This window comes from Oncorhynchus mykiss, chromosome 16 (genome assembly GCF_057628025.1).
Source record: "Oncorhynchus mykiss isolate SJ-2025 chromosome 16, ASM5762802v1, whole genome shotgun sequence".
Taxonomy (NCBI): Eukaryota; Metazoa; Chordata; class Actinopteri; order Salmoniformes; family Salmonidae; genus Oncorhynchus; species Oncorhynchus mykiss.
This window is the reverse complement of record NC_143037.1, coordinates 56,319,904-56,338,909: the sequence shown is the minus strand read 5'-3', so window position 1 is coordinate 56,338,909 and position 19,006 is coordinate 56,319,904. Positions and strand designations below refer to the sequence as shown.

The 19,006-nt window shown below is 41.5% G+C and overlaps 1 protein-coding gene across 5 annotated transcripts; it reads left to right on the top strand.

The window, feature by feature from the left end:
• The first annotated feature begins 3,565 nt into the window (after positions 1 to 3,565).
• Positions 3,566 to 18,707, top strand: LOC110492291 (immunoglobulin superfamily member 21). Of its 5 annotated transcripts, XM_021566492.3 has the most exons (10): positions 3,566 to 4,937; positions 12,253 to 12,365; positions 13,130 to 13,251; positions 13,459 to 13,577; positions 14,236 to 14,351; positions 14,471 to 14,987; positions 16,359 to 16,459; positions 16,860 to 17,052; positions 17,134 to 17,172; positions 17,282 to 18,707. In XM_021566492.3, the coding sequence occupies exons 1-10, from the start codon at positions 4,778 to 4,780 to the stop codon at positions 17,359 to 17,361; spliced, it is 1,560 nt and encodes a 519-aa protein (XP_021422167.2). In that variant the 5' UTR covers positions 3,566 to 4,777; the 3' UTR covers positions 17,362 to 18,707. The 5 variants fall into 5 exon arrangements, with proteins under 5 accessions (XP_021422167.2, XP_090059561.1, XP_090059562.1 ...); XM_090203435.1 differs by lacking the exons at positions 3,566 to 4,937; positions 12,253 to 12,365; positions 13,130 to 13,251; positions 13,459 to 13,577 and adding an exon at positions 13,725 to 14,102; XM_090203436.1 differs by lacking the exons at positions 3,566 to 4,937; positions 12,253 to 12,365; positions 13,130 to 13,251; positions 13,459 to 13,577 and adding an exon at positions 13,735 to 14,024.
• The last annotated feature ends 299 nt before the right edge of the window (positions 18,708 to 19,006 follow it).

Here is a 19,006-nt window from a genome sequence, read left to right as displayed (position 1 = left end):
CTAATGATGGTTTGTTGTTTCTCTTTGCTTATTTGAGCTGTTCTTGCCATAATAGGGACTTTTACCAAATAGGGCTATCTTCTGTATAACACATACCTTGTCACAACACAACTGATAGGCTCAAACACATTAAGAAGGAAAGAAATTCCACAAATTAACTTTTAACAAGGCACACCTGTTTGAAATTAAAATGTATTCCAGATGACTACCTCATGAAGCTGGTTGAGAGAATGCCGAGAGTGTGCAAAGCTGTGCAAAGGCAAAGGGTGGCTACTTTGAAGAATCTCAAATAAACAAATCCAAATATATTTTATAACACTTTTTTTTTTGTTACTACATGATTCCATATGTGTTATTTCATAGTTTTGATGTATTCACTATTATTCTACAATGGAATGAGTAGGTGTGTCAACTTTTGAATGGCACCGTATATGTATATATGTATATATATGTAATGTGAGAGAGAGGGGAAGCACCAAGGTGTTTGCGCACGCACGCGTAAGCGTGTGTTGAGAGAGCGCGAAAGAGCTGATGAGACTTTATTCACATCAAATCTGTTGTAGTTTTTAATCCTCACACTATTCTGGAAGCAATATCGGGATGAGGATTTATTTTCTCACTGGTCGCTTGACAGAAACAGAAAAGTAGCTCTGCCTTTTGGTGCAGAATGAAGCGTTCCGAATGGGGACCAGATCCCGTGCCGCGGGCATTGTGGATGGCACTTTATCAACTATTTATCGCCTGAAAAACAGATGGAGTGTCAATTTGACCACACGAACGGGGAAGATGACTTGTGCTTTTTCTCTGTGTATCCTCGTATATGTTTTGGATTTAGCTGTTGGTATGTCTCCGTTTTTTGTACTACATGGAGCATTTTGTTATTAGCTAAAAAGTTTTGATTTTATTTCTAAAGCTCCATGCTGTAGACAATTTTTACTAACCTATATATTTCACATGTAACATACTTCTGTGTTAGGCTGTAGCTCTAAAGCCTGCAGATTGAAATGACATTGCAATGATTATAGGCTGCAAACGTTATTTTCTTACCTGTCTTACATATTTGAAATTCATTACACTAGCCTAGATTGACTGTTAACAGTTCCAAGGTATTGACAGCCATCCAAAATGATTAGTTTGTCCATGACGAGATGCACTGTATCATACAGCAATTTCTGTAGACTGTACATTGAGTACACTCGTTGAATGCATGTTTGACTTAAATAGGCTAAAAGTTGTCTCATGCTAGTGAGGCTATGATGTCACAATCCTAGTTACCCAATCCAGTTTTTGATTGATTATCTGAGGGATAAAGGCTATTTGGCTGACCCATTTTACAGGTAATCTGTACTCTAAAATGATTAAATGCCACTGTCCCAAGGCTCTAGGACCTGACAGAATGCAAGCCAACAAAACATTGCAGATATGCATTATTTCAAGCATCTAATATAAGTAACATGATTTGCAATCAGGATCTGTGATAACATGTAAGTATAGCATTTCAATCCCATCATATGGCAATAATATATGCTATAGAAATTGAGGGGAGGGAGAGCATAATTGTGATTTCAGTGAATGCAGTTCCTATTGAAGTTGCTCTGTCACATGTGTGTGTGCACGTGTGTCTGCCTGGATCTGTGTGTCTCTGGATCTGAGTCTGGCTCTGTAGTCTCGCTTGCCAGACGAATGGCACTCCACCCCCAGCGGCTCGTGAGATCAAGTTGGTCTGTGAGTGGGAGAGAGAGAGAGAGAGAGAGAGAGAGAGAGAGAGAGAGAGAGAGAGAGAGAGAGAGAGAGAGAGAGAGAGAGAGAGAGAGAGAGAGAAAGTAATCTCCTTGCTAGCTTTCTGTCAGTGCTTCATTCACGACCTCCTCCTTCGCAGAGTCAATGCTTGCAGGCTTCAAGCATAAGCTTAGGCCTTGAGTGTGCCTATTTTCAGAAGAATCAAGTCTCACAACAGTGCCAGTGTTTATTTCTCTGATCACCGTATAATTCAAAATAATTGGACTGGGTGTACTGTATTGAAGGCCTACAATGTCCTCTGTTAGATACAGTAGATGACAGCTGTCTGTCATGGTGTCTGCTCAGAAGACGGAGCGAGCCTGAGAAGCTTGTTGTTCATTGTAGAGCACTAACATGAGATGAAGTGCACCCTGGGTATTTGCAGTGGGTCTTCTACTGTTTAATTTAGTTACATTTATTTGCACCAAAGAAAACAAGTGATATACAGATTAAAACAAATTTTTAAAAGATGTGCAGGTGAGGTTTGAAGCCCAAGGGCTTACATGAAAACCACATCACAAAAAAAACTATATACAATACATATAGTTGAAGTCGGAAGTTTATATACACTTAGGTTGGAGTCACTAAAACTCGTTTTTCAACCACTCCTTAAATTTATTGTTAACAAACTATAGTTTTGGCAAGTGGGTTAGGACAGCTACTTTGTGCATGACACAAGTAATTTTTCCAATAATTGTTTACAAACAGATTATTTCACTTATAATTCACTGTATCACAATTCCAGTGGGTCAGAAGTTTCCATACACTAAGTTGTCTGTGCCTTTAAACAGCTTGGAAAATTCCAGAAAATTATGTAATGGCTTTAGAAGCTAATTGCCATAATTTGAGTCAATTGGAGGTGTAACTGTGGATGTATTTCAAGGCCTACCTTCAAACTCAGTGCCTCTCTGCTTGACATCATGGGAAAATCCAAAGAAATCAGCCAAGACCTCAGAAAATAAATTGTAGACCTCCACAAGTCTGGTTCATCCTTGGGATCAATTTCCAAATGTCTGAAGGTACCACGTTCATCTGTACAAACAATAGTACGTAAATATAAACACCATGGGACCACGCAGCCGTCATACCGCTCAGGAAGGAGACGCGTTATATCACCAAGAGATGAACGTACTTTGGTGCGAAAAGTGCAAATCAATCCCAGAACAACAGCAAAGGACCTTGTGAAGATGCTGGAGGAAACCGGTACAAAAGTATCTATAGCCACAGTAAAATGTGTCCTATATCGACACAACCTGAAAGGCCACTCAGCAAGGAAGACTTTACTATTTTCTACATTGTAGCATATTAGTGAAGACTTCTAAACTATGAAATAACACATACGGAATCATGTAGGAACCAAAAGAGTGTTAAACAAATCAAAATATATTTCAGATTCTTCAAAGTATCCACCCTTTGCCTTGATAACAGCTTTGCACACTCTTGGCATTCGCTCAACCAGCTTGGAATGCTTTTCCAACAGTCTTGAAGGAGTTCCCACATATGCTGAGCACTTATTGGCTGTTTTTCCTTCACTCTGCGGTCCAACTCATCCCAAACTATCTCTATTGGGTTGAGGTCGGGTGACTGTGGAGGCCAGGTCATCTGATGCAGCACTCCATCACTCTCCTTCTTGGTCAAATAGCCCTTACACAGCCTGGAGGTGTGTTGGGACATTGTTGAAAAAAAATGATAGCCCCACTAAGCGCAAACCAGATGGGACGGTGTATCACTACAGAATGCTGTGGTAGCCATGCTGGTTAAGTGTATCTTGAATTATAAATAAATGACAGTGTCACCAGCACCCCCACTCCATCACACCTCCTCCTCCTTGCTTCACTGTAGGAACCACGCAGAAATCATCCTTTCATCTACTCTGCATCTCACAAAGACATGCAGTTGGAACCAAAAATCTCACATTTGGACTTATCAGATCAAAGGACAGATTTACACCGGTCTGATGTCCATTGCTCGTGTTTCTTGGCCCAGGCAAGTCTCTTCTTAAAGGTGTCCTTTAGTTGTGGTTTCTTTGCAGCAATTGTACCACGAAGGCCTGATTCACGCAGTTTCTTAACAGTTGATGTTGAGATGTGCCTGTTAATTGAACACTCTGAAGCATTTATTTGGGCTGCAATTTCTGAGACTGGTAACTCTAATGAACTTATCCTCTGCAGCTGAGGTAACTCTGGGTCTTCCTTTCCTGTGGCGGTCCTCATGAGAGCCAGTTTCATCATAGCAATGGTTTTTGATGGTTTTTGCGACTGCACTTGAAGAAACGTTCAAAGTTCTAGAACTTTTCCAGATTGACTGACCTTCATGTCTAATGATGGTTTGTTGTTTCTCTTTGCTTATTTGAGCTGTTCTTGCCATAATAGGGACTTTTACCAAATAGGGCTATCTTCTGTATAACACATACCTTGTCACAACACAACTGATAGGCTCAAACACATTAAGAAGGAAAGAAATTCCACAAATTAACTTTTAACAAGGCACACCTGTTTGAAATTAAAATGTATTCCAGATGACTACCTCATGAAGCTGGTTGAGAGAATGCCGAGAGTGTGCAAAGCTGTGCAAAGGCAAAGGGTGGCTACTTTGAAGAATCTCAAATAAACAAATCCAAATATATTTTATAACACTTTTTTTTTTGTTACTACATGATTCCATATGTGTTATTTCATAGTTTTGATGTATTCACTATTATTCTACAATGGAATGAGTAGGTGTGTCAACTTTTGAATGGCACCGTATATGTATATATGTATATATATGTAATGTGAGAGAGAGGGGAAGCACCAAGGTGTTTGCGCACGCACGCGTAAGCGTGTGTTGAGAGAGCGCGAAAGAGCTGATGAGACTTTATTCACATCAAATCTGTTGTAGTTTTTAATCCTCACACTATTCTGGAAGCAATATCGGGATGAGGATTTATTTTCTCACTGGTCGCTTGACAGAAACAGAAAAGTAGCTCTGCCTTTTGGTGCAGAATGAAGCGTTCCGAATGGGGACCAGATCCCGTGCCGCGGGCATTGTGGATGGCACTTTATCAACTATTTATCGCCTGAAAAACAGATGGAGTGTCAATTTGACCACACGAACGGGGAAGATGACTTGTGCTTTTTCTCTGTGTATCCTCGTATATGTTTTGGATTTAGCTGTTGGTATGTCTCCGTTTTTTGTACTACATGGAGCATTTTGTTATTAGCTAAAAAGTTTTGATTTTATTTCTAAAGCTCCATGCTGTAGACAATTTTTACTAACCTATATATTTCACATGTAACATACTTCTGTGTTAGGCTGTAGCTCTAAAGCCTGCAGATTGAAATGACATTGCAATGATTATAGGCTGCAAACGTTATTTTCTTACCTGTCTTACATATTTGAAATTCATTACACTAGCCTAGATTGACTGTTAACAGTTCCAAGGTATTGACAGCCATCCAAAATGATTAGTTTGTCCATGACGAGATGCACTGTATCATACAGCAATTTCTGTAGACTGTACATTGAGTACACTCGTTGAATGCATGTTTGACTTAAATAGGCTAAAAGTTGTCTCATGCTAGTGAGGCTATGATGTCACAATCCTAGTTACCCAATCCAGTTTTTGATTGATTATCTGAGGGATAAAGGCTATTTGGCTGACCCATTTTACAGGTAATCTGTACTCTAAAATGATTAAATGCCACTGTCCCAAGGCTCTAGGACCTGACAGAATGCAAGCCAACAAAACATTGCAGATATGCATTATTTCAAGCATCTAATATAAGTAACATGATTTGCAATCAGGATCTGTGATAACATGTAAGTATAGCATTTCAATCCCATCATATGGCAATAATATATGCTATAGAAATTGAGGGGAGGGAGAGCATAATTGTGATTTCAGTGAATGCAGTTCCTATTGAAGTTGCTCTGTCACATGTGTGTGTGCACGTGTGTCTGCCTGGATCTGTGTGTCTCTGGATCTGAGTCTGGCTCTGTAGTCTCGCTTGTGGCTTAAGGACAAGAAAGTCAAGGTATTAGAGCGGCCATCACAAAGCACTGACCTCTATCCGATAGAAAATTTGTGGGCAGAACTGAAAAAGCGTGTGCAAGCAAGGAGGCCTACAAACCTGACTCAGTTACACAAGCTCTGTCAGGAAGAATGCACCAAAATTCACCCAAATTATTGTGGGAAGCTTGTGGAAGGCTACCCGAAATGTTTGACCCAAGTTTAACAATTTAAAGGCAATGCTACCAAATACTAATTGAGTGTATGTAAACTTCTGACCCACTGGGAATGTGATGAAAGAAATTAAAGCTGAAATAAATAATTCTCTCTACTATTATTCTGACATTTCGCATTCTTAAAATAAAGTGGTGATCCTAACTGACCTAAAACAGGGAATTTTTACTAGGATTACATGTCAGGAATTGTGAAAAACTGAGTTTAAATGTATTTGGCTAAGGTGTATGTAAACTTTCGACTTCAACTGTAAGTACAACAACTACTGTACTTAAACCATTCATCATTAACTCGCATTAATTTATATTTCCTGGTGGTAATATAGTGAGTCTGGGCTCTAGTTGGGTGAGTAGGGACTATCGCTGCCTTTTGTTAACTGCGTAAGACAATGGTGATGCATTCAGAGGCCAATTCTGACATAAGAATTTACGCCATTCCTACGCATACCTTTCCTACGCACTTCTCAGTATTTGGTAAGTATTTGGTATTCATACTCACACCTACAGTGTCATTGCTCAAAATGGTATGCAGCATCATCTGGATATGTGTGCAACAAAAGTTAAACATTCACCTTCAGCTACCATTTCTTTCAAGCTGTCTACGCAGCTTGACTCGGCAGACTCAGTAGCCTCGGTTTTTCGGATGACTGCCTTGCCTGGTTCACCAATTACTTTGCAGACAGAGTTCAGTGTGTCAAATCGGAGGGCATGCTGTCCGTTCCTCTGGCAGTCTCTATGGGGGTGCCACAGGGTTCAATTCTCGGGCCGACTCTTTTCTCTGTATATATCAATGATGTTTCTCATGCTGCGGGCGATTCCCTGATCCACCTCTACGCAGACGACACCATTCTATATACTTCCGGCCCGTCCTTGGACACTGTGCTATCTAACCTCCAAACGAGCTTCAATGCCATACAGCACTCCTTCCGTGGCCTCCAACTGCTCTTAAACGCTAGTAAAACCAAATGCATGCTTTTCAACCGTTCGCTGCCTGCACCCGCACGCCTGACCAGCATCACCACCCTGGATGGTTCCGACCTTGAATATGTGGACATCTATAAGTACCTAGGTGTCTGGCTAGACTCTAAACTCTCCTTCCAGACCCATATCAAACATCTCCAATTGAAAATCAAATCAAGAGTCGGCTTTCTATTCCGCAACAAAGCCTCCTTCACTCACGCCGCCAAACTTACCCTAGTAAAACTGACTATCCTACCGATCCTCGACTTCGGCGATGTCATCTACAAAATTGCTTCCAACACTCTACTCAGCAAACTGGATGCAGTTTATCACAGTGCCATCCGTTTTGTCACTAAAGCACCTTATACCACCCACCACTGCGACTTGTATGCTCTAGTCGGCTGGCCCTCGCTACATATTCGTCGCCAGACCCACTGGCTCCAGGTCATCTACAAGTCCATGCTAGGTAAAGCTCCGCCTTATCTCAGTTCACTGGTTACGATGGCAACACCCATCCGTAGCACGCGCTCCAGCAGGTGTATCTCACTGATCATCCCTAAAGCCAACACCTCATTTGGCCGCCTTTCGTTCCAGTTCTCTGCTGCCTGTGACTGGAACGAATTGCAAAAATCGCTGAAGTTGGAGACTTTTATCTCCCTCACCAACTTCAAACATCTGCTATCTGAGCAGCTAACCGATCGCTGCAGCTGTACATAGTCTATTGGTAAATAGCCCACCCATTTTCACCTACCTCATCCCCATACTGTTTTTATTTATTTATTTTTCTGCTCTTTTGCACACCAATATCTCTACCTGTACATAACCATCTGATCATTTATCACTCCAGTGTTAATCTGCATAATTGTAATTATTTGCCTACCTTCTCATGCCTTTTGCACACAATGTATATATAGACTCCCCGTTTTTCTACTGTGTTATTGACTTGTTAATTGTTTACTCCATGTGTAACTCTGTGTTGTCTGTTCACACTGCTATGCCTTATCTTGGCCAGGTCACAGTTGCAAATGAGAACTTGTTCTCAACTAGCCTACCTGGTTAAATAAAGGTGAAATAAAAAAAATAAAAATAAAAAACAATTTGATGCACACCTTTGATAAATCCACCGTATGCACCACATAGAACGCACTGCAACTGTCTCCGCTGGAAACGCAGTATTCCATTGGAAATTAAAGTACTTCTGATGCACCAAAACACAATAACACTATCGGTGGGATCGAGGCGTTACCTAATTCAGTCGTGTCGCTGGAGACAAATAAATTAGTAATCTGCAGGTGTGGCTGGCTACCTGAAAGCCCTCCCACTTGCTGGCTAACAGATTTTCTTGTTGAGTTTTCATTCAATAGGGTTTTCAGTACATTTATCGTAAGCCATCCCTTTAAATCGATACTGATAGAGGCTAATATTTAACAATAGAAAACAGAAATAGAAAACAGAGAAACTGCAAGTTAAATGGCCGTACAATTTAAATTCTGCATAATGGCACAGCATTTCATAAACTTCACTGTGGGAAAGTTGATATGTTGATATGCTTCAGTTTGCTGCCATATGACTGGTTTCACATTTGTCTCCATCGATTATAAGGTAAAATATATCTAAAACATATGCAATTTATATTTACAATTCCCTTATCCAAACGGATTACTAATTTACCCAGCTCTTATCAATAGCTCTTTTCAAGTTGTAAATTACAGTGCATGGAGAATGGTATAATTTCTATCTGAAAAAAATAAGTAGGCCTAGATGCTTTTCCCACATGTAACCGGTAGGTTCGCTAGACATTATTCATGGTTTCCTCACACATAAAGGTGGTGGAATTATTCGGAAATTAAGTCAAGGTCAGAATACAGTGTATCTCTAGACATCCTCTGTCACACCTTCATTTATTTGATCTCCACCCCCAAGGAATAGCAGTTGAATTGCATGCTATTCTCATGCTTAAGTTCAAGGTCAGAATAGGCATAAAAACGTAAGTACTTTCCATTTACGCAAGCTTAATTCTGGTCAGATTCGGGCCCTCAAGACCTAACCTCACCAACAGTAACTGATGAGGAGGATGTAGCTGACAGCCTCAATAGTTAGGTTATGTTCGATAGTCGCCAAACAGTTGAAAACGGACCTAAATAGGGACGGACTACCTTGTTCTATAAGAAACCCTTATAAATACAACTCTGATTGGGATTGTATATTCTTAGTGGAAGGGCCCCTTTAAGAAATGTCAACTGACATCATAAAAACATCTGAGTCAAGTATTTTTGCCTCCACCTACAGGGCTCACGCTTACATGGTTGAATGGCAGCTCTGCTCCAAAATGCTGCAATTTCTTTATTTATTTTTCAAATGTTTGTGAGTATAAAGCTCCCTCCAGTTCTCTCCTGGGTCTGTTGATGAAAAAATGGGGGATTAGCGGGAAAAACATGAGGAAAAATAATCCACCTTGACGTCAGGGTGTAGAGGCCAAGGTGGGAGGAGGGGTGGCGATTCTATACTGGAGTAGCAGTATGAAACAGGAGATTACACTCTTTACCAGCTGCCCTGCACTGTGCTACGCTTATGTCTCTTTAAGTGCTCTGGGATCAGTCCTGGGCCATCACACCATCACACTCAACATGCCAAAAAGTCAAGGGTCATCGTGGATACCTGATCCTACAGATTTAATCTGTACTATGTACACCCTGGTGTTATTGTATAGGTTATTATATTATTATATAGGTCGTTTATAAGTCCTTTTGGGTTTATTTAACTTGTTTTAACATTCTGTCCTGATGAGCACGTTTTTATTTTATAAATTATTTTTTTTAATCAATTTTACCCCTTTTTCTCCCCAATTTCGTGGTATCCAATTGTTTTAGTAGCTACAATCTTGTCTCATCGCTGCAACTCCCGTACGGGCTCAGGAGAGACGAAGGTTGAAAGTCATGCGTCCTCCGATACACAACACAACCAAGCCGCACTGGGCGCGAACCCAGAGTCTCTGATGGCACAGCTGGCGCTGCAGTACAGCGCCCTTAAGCCACCCGAGAGGCCCTCTGATGAGCACATGTTTAACTTAATAAAAAACATGTTTTACTATATAAAGAGGTTAAATAACAAAAAGGACTATAGGAAATGCCTAATTAAGTGCCAAATAAAGTAACAGAGTTGACTGTAACAGGGTTGACAATTTAACCTTAAATAAGCCATAAATCCCCTTGTGACAGGAGGAATGGAAGCTTGTTGTGTACAACCGGGAGGGGAAATTGAATGCAAGCTGTTATAATTGTTCAAATATTTCTATCCTGTCTACCTATGGGTAACAGGGTTGACGTGTTATGCTCGACCCACTCAGTTTCCACCACAAAACACCAGAAAATTGTCAAAAAGAGTAGAACCTGATTTGACTATTAGAGGTTCAATGTCTCTTTAGGAAAATGTATTTAAGGCCTCCCGAGTGGCGCAGCGGTCTAAAGCACTGCATCGCAGTGTTGCGGTGTCACTACAGCCTGCGATCGGCTGTGGCTAGAAGTCCCATAGGGCGGCGCACAATTGGCCCAGCGCTATCCGGGTTAGGGGAAGGTTTGGCCAGGGGCGCATTACTTGGCTCATTGCGCTCTAGCGACTCCTTGTGGCGGGCCTGGGCGCCTGCAGGCTGACTTAAGTCATCAGTTGAACAGTGTTTCCTCTGACACATTGGTGCAGCTGGCTTCCGGGTTAAGTGGGCGGGTGATAAGAAGCGTGGCTGGTCATGTTTCGGAAGACACATGACTTGACCTTCCCCTCTCCCGAGCCCGTTGTAGACTTGCAGTAATGAGACAAGATCGTAATCACGCAATTTAGGAGAAAAGGGGGTAAAAAAAATGTGTATAATAAAAATGTATTTAAAAAGGAATAGTTTTACCATTATAAAACGAGAGTTCAGTTCACATAACAGGGTGGACCTTAAAATAAGGGACATGTATTTTTAGCTTAAAATGAATCACTAATCACAAGAAATAAATAATAATCTTCAGAAATGATGTTGTCAAATGACGGTGAAAACTTGGAGAAATGTTGAGGTTAAGTGGGTTAAAATCTTCAAAGAAGTCACAGAGAGTCCACAGAGGGACATGTCAAAATGCTGATTTATAGAATTTTCCATATGGTCTATATGATATGCCACTTTATTTAATATAACAGGCTTTTAAAATCCAAGATTGGTGCAGAAGGGACTCATTTTGTGGAATGACCCATACAACACTATAACACTGACAATATTTACCTACTGTAAAGCTAGGTGAGATTCTTTCTGCCACAGAATGCGCTGATGAAAGTGCAGCAGATAACCTAGCAGTTAGAGCGTTAGGCCAGGAAACCAAAAGGTGGCTAGTTCCAATCACCAAGCTGAAAAATCTATTAATGTGCCCAAGAGCAAGGAATGTATAACCCTAATTGCTCCAGGGTCACCGTTGATAATGGCAGACCCTGGCCACGACCCGACTCTCTAAGGGTGTCTCAGGGGGAGTTTCCAACTTACACATGCACATAATACACACTTGTACATGGGAAATAGGACAAATATAAGCAACCACCTAATTATTATAAATGAAAACACATCATGACAGTGCATTCATTCTCAGAGAGAATGAGGTCGCTACTAGGTTATCTCTGCCTCTCCAGGTTAGAGATAGAGATCTGTGCTTCTCAGCACTATATCATGTCTTTGGCTTGTTTAGGAAACCGGTTGGTTTTTAATTGACCATACTTTACTTTTTACCCAGAGCCACAGCATTTAGCACACACTAAGACCACGATAATGGGAGAAATAGCGAGACATAAACATGCACTTGTGCTGCCATTGCCACCCTACCTTTACATAGATATGGACACCTACTATTACAACACCACAGTTAATGAATGAACAAGTCCATAATGATCATGAAAGTAAAAGGGGGAAATGTGTGCACACAATATTCCTATCCAAAGCTGTAATAGCCTGCGAAAAAAAAACTTTTGGCCATTTAGCCTTGATTGTGCACTATTAACAATCCATGTAATTACAGCTAGCCTATAAGGTTGGATTTCAAATGCTCCAGAGACAGGGTGGTATGGTCATTTGAGAACTATAGTAACACAAACACAAGAGGGTCTTTAAGAATCATAAAATACAATAGAACAACTTTATGTCTAATGAATGCCTTTAGCAAGTTTTGTGCTGGACTATGTTATGGGTTTCACAGAAGGGACTGTATGTTGTAGAGATAAACATGTGTGGAAATGTGTGTAACGTATTTTACTTCTTTCTTTGACCCACAGGCTATTTAACTGTCACTCTTGAGCCTCTCCCTCCCGTTGTCATTGGAGACACGGTAACGCTCAAGTGCAATTTCATGACAGATGGCAACCTGCGAGAGATTGTGTGGTTTCGGGTGAGTAGGGTGGCCTTGATGTCCCTGTACGAAGCATATGGTTGTTTGCAACAGCACAAACTGTATCTTGTGTTTACCTCTAGGAGAAGCTTTTGATTAGGTCGGCTTTGTTCTCTGACATTTTCCATTGACACTTCAATTAAAACGCTGACAAACACAGCAAAGCTTTTGATGCAAAGAGAGAGTGCATTAATATACAGTACATAACTGTACTATATCTAATGGCTTCTGAAGAGCTACTAGGTTTGATAAGCTCCTTAAACTATGAATGTATGTAGCAATATGTAATGTAGTCCACAAGGACAGTTTGTTTCACCCTGAGCTCCCAGCTCCTCCAAAATAAAATGAATACCTAGTAACAACTAACTAAACTGATTAAAGAGGTAAAAGAAGAGGCTTCAAAGCTCTCTAGCCTTCATGAATTGGAAAAGAATAACTGTGTGCATCGATTCATTTTTTTAATTTAATCTCACGGCACAACGCCTCTCCACTATTTGACCTTGATATTTTGTGTGTATGCATTGATATGTACTCTATGTGTGCCGTTTTTAAATGTATGTAGTTCTGTCCTTGAGCTGTTCTTGTTTATAGATGTTCTCTATTTTGTCATGTTTTATGTTCTGTGTGTACCCCAGGAAGAGTAGCTGTTGCGAAATGGGGATCCTAATAAAATACCAAGGTCGTGTTTTGTGTAAAAACGTGTGTTACAAGTAGGTGGATACATGTCCAGGCTGTGTAATATGAGGTATTCCTTCACTTTCTAGGTGACAGAGGGTGGCAGTGCCAAGCAGAAGATCTTCACCTATGATGCCATGACCAACACCAACTTCTCCCATATGGAGGACTTCCGCAGACGAGAAGACTTGGTCTACCAATCAACTGTCCGGTAAGCTTGAACTGTAGGCGGCAGCCTCAAGAAAGAGAACATTGGTCAGTGTTTTTACTCGCAAGTGTAGGCTTATTTTATTTGAGCTTAAATGATTTGATCATATCTTATTGTATTTTATCTGATCTTATTCAATGCTTTGAGTACCTGGAAAAACCCTAACCTATATGGCTATTATCTTCACGGGGTTTGTTGTTGTACTGCCAGGCTCCCTGAGGTCCAGATGGATGATGATGGGCCTTATGAGTGCCACGTGGGGATCTACGACAAGGCCTCTAGAGACAGGGTGGTCTTAGCCTCTGGCAGCATCGTGCTCACTGTCATGGGTAAGATTCAAGAGAATTAACGCTATAATGAAATGATCATGTGGTATTTTAATCACCTCTGCCTCCCCCTACTGTTGAGATGTGGGAAATGCACAGGAGACTACTTTCTGATAGTCTTTTATATAAATCCGTGTTGCCGCCCACAATGTTCCCGTTTAACACGTCTGTACGTAATAGAACGTCAGTTTGGCATACAGGGACCACGCCACTGCCTGATCTGCATGAATACAACACAAAATAGTATCTAGCAAGATGGAGATCACGGAGGTTATTTTGAATGAGTACATTTCGCAAGTGGCTAGTTTGCATCAACTAACTTAACTTAAACCACTGCAAATGTTTTGCCTTATAACGTTGGTTTCGAATTGCGACGTTCTGGCATGTCTACCTTGTGATTTGTTGGAGAGTTGTCTGTCTGACACCCTGGAATCCCTCCCCCCGATCAAGGTTACCAAGAGAGTCCATCTTGTATACCAGACTAACATCTTGTATACCAGGTCTACGAGACTAACGTTATGCCCTCAAGTACAGTACAGACATGTTTGTTTCAGTTAGTTTTATATGTAGCCCTTCTAAAAATACTAGACGCAAAATGTGCCTATATGTAGATGGTTCTCTCGTTTTGAGTCACAGGTTCTATGCTATTTTTCCTCCATAGTTCCTCCTAAGTCCATTTCTGTAGTGGCAGCAGACTGCCCGGCCCCCTTCAGTCGCTATGACACCCAGAACTTCACTCTAGTCTGCATCGTCATGGGAGGAAAGCCAGCCCCTATGGTGAGTTTGTCCACATGCAAACAGTACTCGTACTGAAATATGTTTTGACGTAAAAACACTTTGGAAATGATGGGTGTGATTGGTTGTTACGGGCTCATACTATGTCTTTATCCTTTCAGGTGTACTTCAAGCGTGACGGCGAGCTGATCGAGGTGGACCCCTCTATTATGGAGGGTGGCGGGGGCAAATCCCAGGGCAGGGGCCAGGCAGGGCTACGGATCTCTAGGCCCCCGATCAGTAGAGACCTGGATGACACCAAGCTGAAGAAGTCCCTCTCCCTGCTTGACCAGGGGAAGCCACCCCGTCTGGACCATGACACCCCTGGGAAAGGAGGGATGGGGAAGATGGTAGGGGCCGGGAGGGAGCCAGGAAGTCTGGAGGGGTCTGAACCTAGCCCCACCACCCCGGAGGTGATCCCAGAGACAGTGGTAAGCCGGGAGTTCCCTCGCTGGATGCAGAGCACTGACCCGCTCTACTACTTCCAGCACCGGTGGCAGGTGTCCAGCGACGGCACCATGGAGGTCAGAGCCATGCTCACCTGGAGCCTCAACCCCCAGCTGGACAACGAGGCCCTGTACAGCTGCGAGGTCAAGCACCCAGCTCTGTCCATGCCCATGCAGGCTGAGGTCACTCTGTGTGAGTACCAAAATTAGACCATGACAATCAGCTGGATACCAAATATCTCCTCCATGAGGACATTAACCCACTTTTTAATGCCACCCAAATACTGGCTACCCAAGGAGTCCATGTCTGTATTAACCTATCAGAGCTAGGGATGCAAGGGGAGAGAACATTCTAAAATAATAGCTTGTTAAAATAATAGTTCAAATTCACTATGTATTTTTCCTGAATTAACGGAAAATGAACATGGTGTCTGAAAGCTCGTAATTTGGGGAATATACACTGAGTATACAAAACATTATGAAGTGTCGATGAAGGGGAGGAGACAGGTTAAAGAAGGATTGTTAAGCCTTGAGAAAATTGAGACATGGATTGTGTATGTGTGCCATTCAGAGGGTGAATGGGCAAGACTACTATTTATGTGCCTTTGAACAGGGTATGGTAGTAGGTGCCAGGTGCACCGGTTTGTGTCAACCACTGCAACGCTACTGCTTTTTTCACGCTCAACAGTTGCCTGTGTGTATCAAGAATTGGTCCACCACCCAAAAGACATCTAGCCAACTTGACACAATTGTGGGAAGCATTTGAGTCAACAGGGCCAGCATCCCTGTTGAACGCTTTCGACACCTTGTAGAGTCCATACCCTGACAAATTGAGGCTGTTCTTTCTGACGGCAAAAAGGTGGAGTGCAACTCAATATTAGGAAGGTGTACCTAATGTTTGGTGTGCTCAGTGTATGTACAACCCTACTTAGAGCTAATGCATTCAGTAATGGCAGAAAACAGGCACTTCCCAGCCTTAAGCATCAGCCAACTACAGGAATATACAGTACAGAGAACCTGATCACTGCTTTAGCTCAGGATCCAGCAGCAGCCAGCAACTGTTTATAGGCAGTGACTCACTTAATGAGGATGCTCCTTAGTGGAGTATTTTGTTCAGAGGATCCATTAGTTCTGCTTAGAAATGCTCGAGAAATCTCACAGTAGATTAGCCATTTTCTGCACAGTTACATATGTAATTCCATAAGCACACACACCTACACAAACATGGTCTGTATGCAGCACAGCCACCGGCATCAGTTCATGATGAATACACGTCGAACCTCATATCAGTTCGTTTGAGTGGATTACTAGATAAAGTGGAGACTTCATCATCATCAAAAACAGTTATTCCCAGTCAGCCATGGTTTAGCAGGCATGCTCAAATAAAAATGGATTCTAAGGCTGAGAGCTTTTTGCAAAGTATACAGAGAATATAGATTCTCAATTTATTCCTTTAGAAAGGATTTGAGACATAAGGAAAAATAGTGTTTTGTTAAAATGCTAAAAGATTGAAAATATGTAGCATTCATTTTTTTATATATATCATTTTTTTGTTTCCCTTTAGCTGCTCCCAGGGGCCCCAAACTGTCCATGACGCCTGGTAAGGCTAAAGTAGGAGACACTGTCCGCATTACAGTTCAGGGCCTCCAGATCTCATCCACTGGGGTGAGTACAAAATAAATGCTTTATTTTTATATTACTCATACCAGTAAGTACATTCAACTGTAGGAAAGACAACCACATATCACCATCATTGAAAGAAAACCTTAAAAAATACACAATTTCTCCAGCAGGTGTCGCGCTACAACTATATAATACAACTGGGAGATACATCTGAATGAAAGTCGTATGTACTTTTGAATGAAAGTCATTCCGCATGTTTGAGGGAATTTGTAAGAGTAATGCGAGCTGGCAAGGCGCACAATTGATCATCTTGATCACATACTATTTATTTGGGAGTCAAGGTGTCTTGCATATCAGTGATCTTGTACAGTCTGACTGCAATGTTGTCAATCTCATTACACACATTATTTACAAAGGATGCTTTTCCATATGCACTTCCCAGAACATGGTGTTCCCCGAGCCACTGTTCACCTGGACCAGAGTGGGAGGTCCTCTGCTGGACGGGAGAGAGGATCATATTGGGAGGGAGCTGGTGCTGGAGCGAGTACCAGCCAAGCTCAACGGCTCCATGTTTCGATGCACTGCCCAGAACCCTCTGGGCTCCACAGACACATACACACGGCTTATCGTGTTTGGTGAGTGTGTGAGGGTTCTCTGTGTCAGGTTACCCTTTCTCCTCATGCACATGACTTACTTTGTTTTCGCTGTTTTAACAGAGAACCCCAGACTTACGAAGGGGAGACACAATTTTGTTGGTAAGCATAGAGAGAATGGAAAAAAGAGAACTCAATTCTTTACATGGTCAAAGTAAGACATATCATCCTACTGAAGATGAGGTAACTAACACTTATTTCCTTCTATTAGTAGATGCAGCCTATTGCAATGAGGGACTGGGGCTGACCACCATGGTGCTAATGTTAGCCCTGACATGGGAGATGACGTGAGCAGCAAAATGGACCCATGACCTTCTTCAGTCACTCTAATCTCTCCAGTCTCTTCCTCGTCACTTACTTCCCCATCTTCTGGAGTTCCAGCCACTGGACCTGAAGAAGCACTGTTCACTTTTCATAAAAGCAACGTCTGAAAATAAAAACATTGTCAGAAATATGAGAGATAAGAACTACATGCATTCTAACTCTCTTCGTGTTTGTTGTCTCTCTGCCTGTCTAACTGCATGTTCCCTTTTCGTCTTGTCAACATCCTACGATCAGCTATCACAGTGGCTATGTTTTATGGTTGACCCCAATGTGTGTTAGAGGTCTTTTTAACCAAGTTGGTGTGGGCTGGCCCACATTAGATGCTTTTCCCCCATCTTCCTGTTATTTGAAGGCCAGAACACAAACAATGTGACATGTTTTTGAAATATCTTGGTCAGCCAGACCTTGATTGAAATAAATGTTTGGTCGGAAAAATAATAATTGAAATAAGTAAAGAGCTGTATATTTTAGGCCATTGGCTAAAATGCTTGCAATTCTTTAAGGAAAATGTATGGTCTGTGGTAGGCCTACTGGCCCTACTTTAATGCACAGCCCAGTTTCTTTTACCAATGAGAAATCTTAGTCACGGAGCCAATTGATTCAATGGTTGGAAAGATGGGGAGAGGTCTGTCTGTGATAAAGAGATTTTTTTGACACCACACACCACAAAGCAAGGCCTGCAGGATTTATTTTTATATTATGTTGATTATTGCCCCGTCATGTGGTCAGGTGCTGCAAAGGATCTAGAAAAACTGCAGCTGGCCCAGATCAGAGCAGCATGTCTTACTCTTCACTGTAATCAGAGGGCTAATATCAATACTATGCATGCCAGTCTCTCTTGGCTAAAAGTAGAGGAGACACTGACTGCATCACTTATTTTTATAAGAAATAATGTGTTGTAAATTCCAAAATGTTTGCACAGTAAACTTACACACACTTACCCCACCATAAATGCCACCAGGGCTCTTTTCACAGTCCCCAAACAAATTCAAGAAAACGTACAGTATTAAATAGAGCCATGATTGCATGGAACTCCTATCTCAGATGGATCAAATGAACAGCGAACCTGGTTTAAAAAAACTGATAAAGTATCACTTCATGGCACAATGCCTCTGCTATTTGACCTAGATATTTTGTGTGTATGTACTGAAATGTAAGCTATGTGTGATGTTTTTCATTTGTGTAGTTCTGTCTTTGAGCTGTTATTGTCTATAAATGTTCTGTATTATCAAGTTTTGTGTGGACCACAGGAAGAGTAGCTGCTACTTTAGCAACAGTTATTTGGGATCTTAATAAAATACCAATATTCTGCCTATCGTTTGGATATGTGCTGTGTGGGGCATAGAGATCTGTGATGAAACTTAAGCCTACGATGATGACATGATATGTCATGTTGAATATTGTCACCTAAAAACTACATGAATATGTAATTGGATCTTTATGGCATTAGTGATTGCGAATGACACCCAGGTAATGAATATCACCCGAGACAATTTCAATTATAGGCTACAGACTATATGGTTACTTGAGTCTATTGGCAATTCATACCATGAAAACAGTGGTGGTTGTAAACTTGGATCATGTCACTCATTCCACGGACGGCGGAGTCACT

Excerpts from the sequence above, each read along its gene's own strand:
- LOC110492291 (XM_021566492.3), top strand. The coding sequence starts at position 4,778 with ATGGGGACCAGATCCCGTGCCGCGGGCATTGTGGATGGCACTTTATCA. Across the intron at positions 13,252-13,458 it reads GTCTACCAATCAACTGTCCG|GCTCCCTGAGGTCCAGATGG; the intron begins GTAAGCTTGAAC and ends TTGTACTGCCAG. Across the intron at positions 14,352-14,470 it reads GAGGAAAGCCAGCCCCTATG|GTGTACTTCAAGCGTGACGG; the intron begins GTGAGTTTGTCC and ends TTATCCTTTCAG.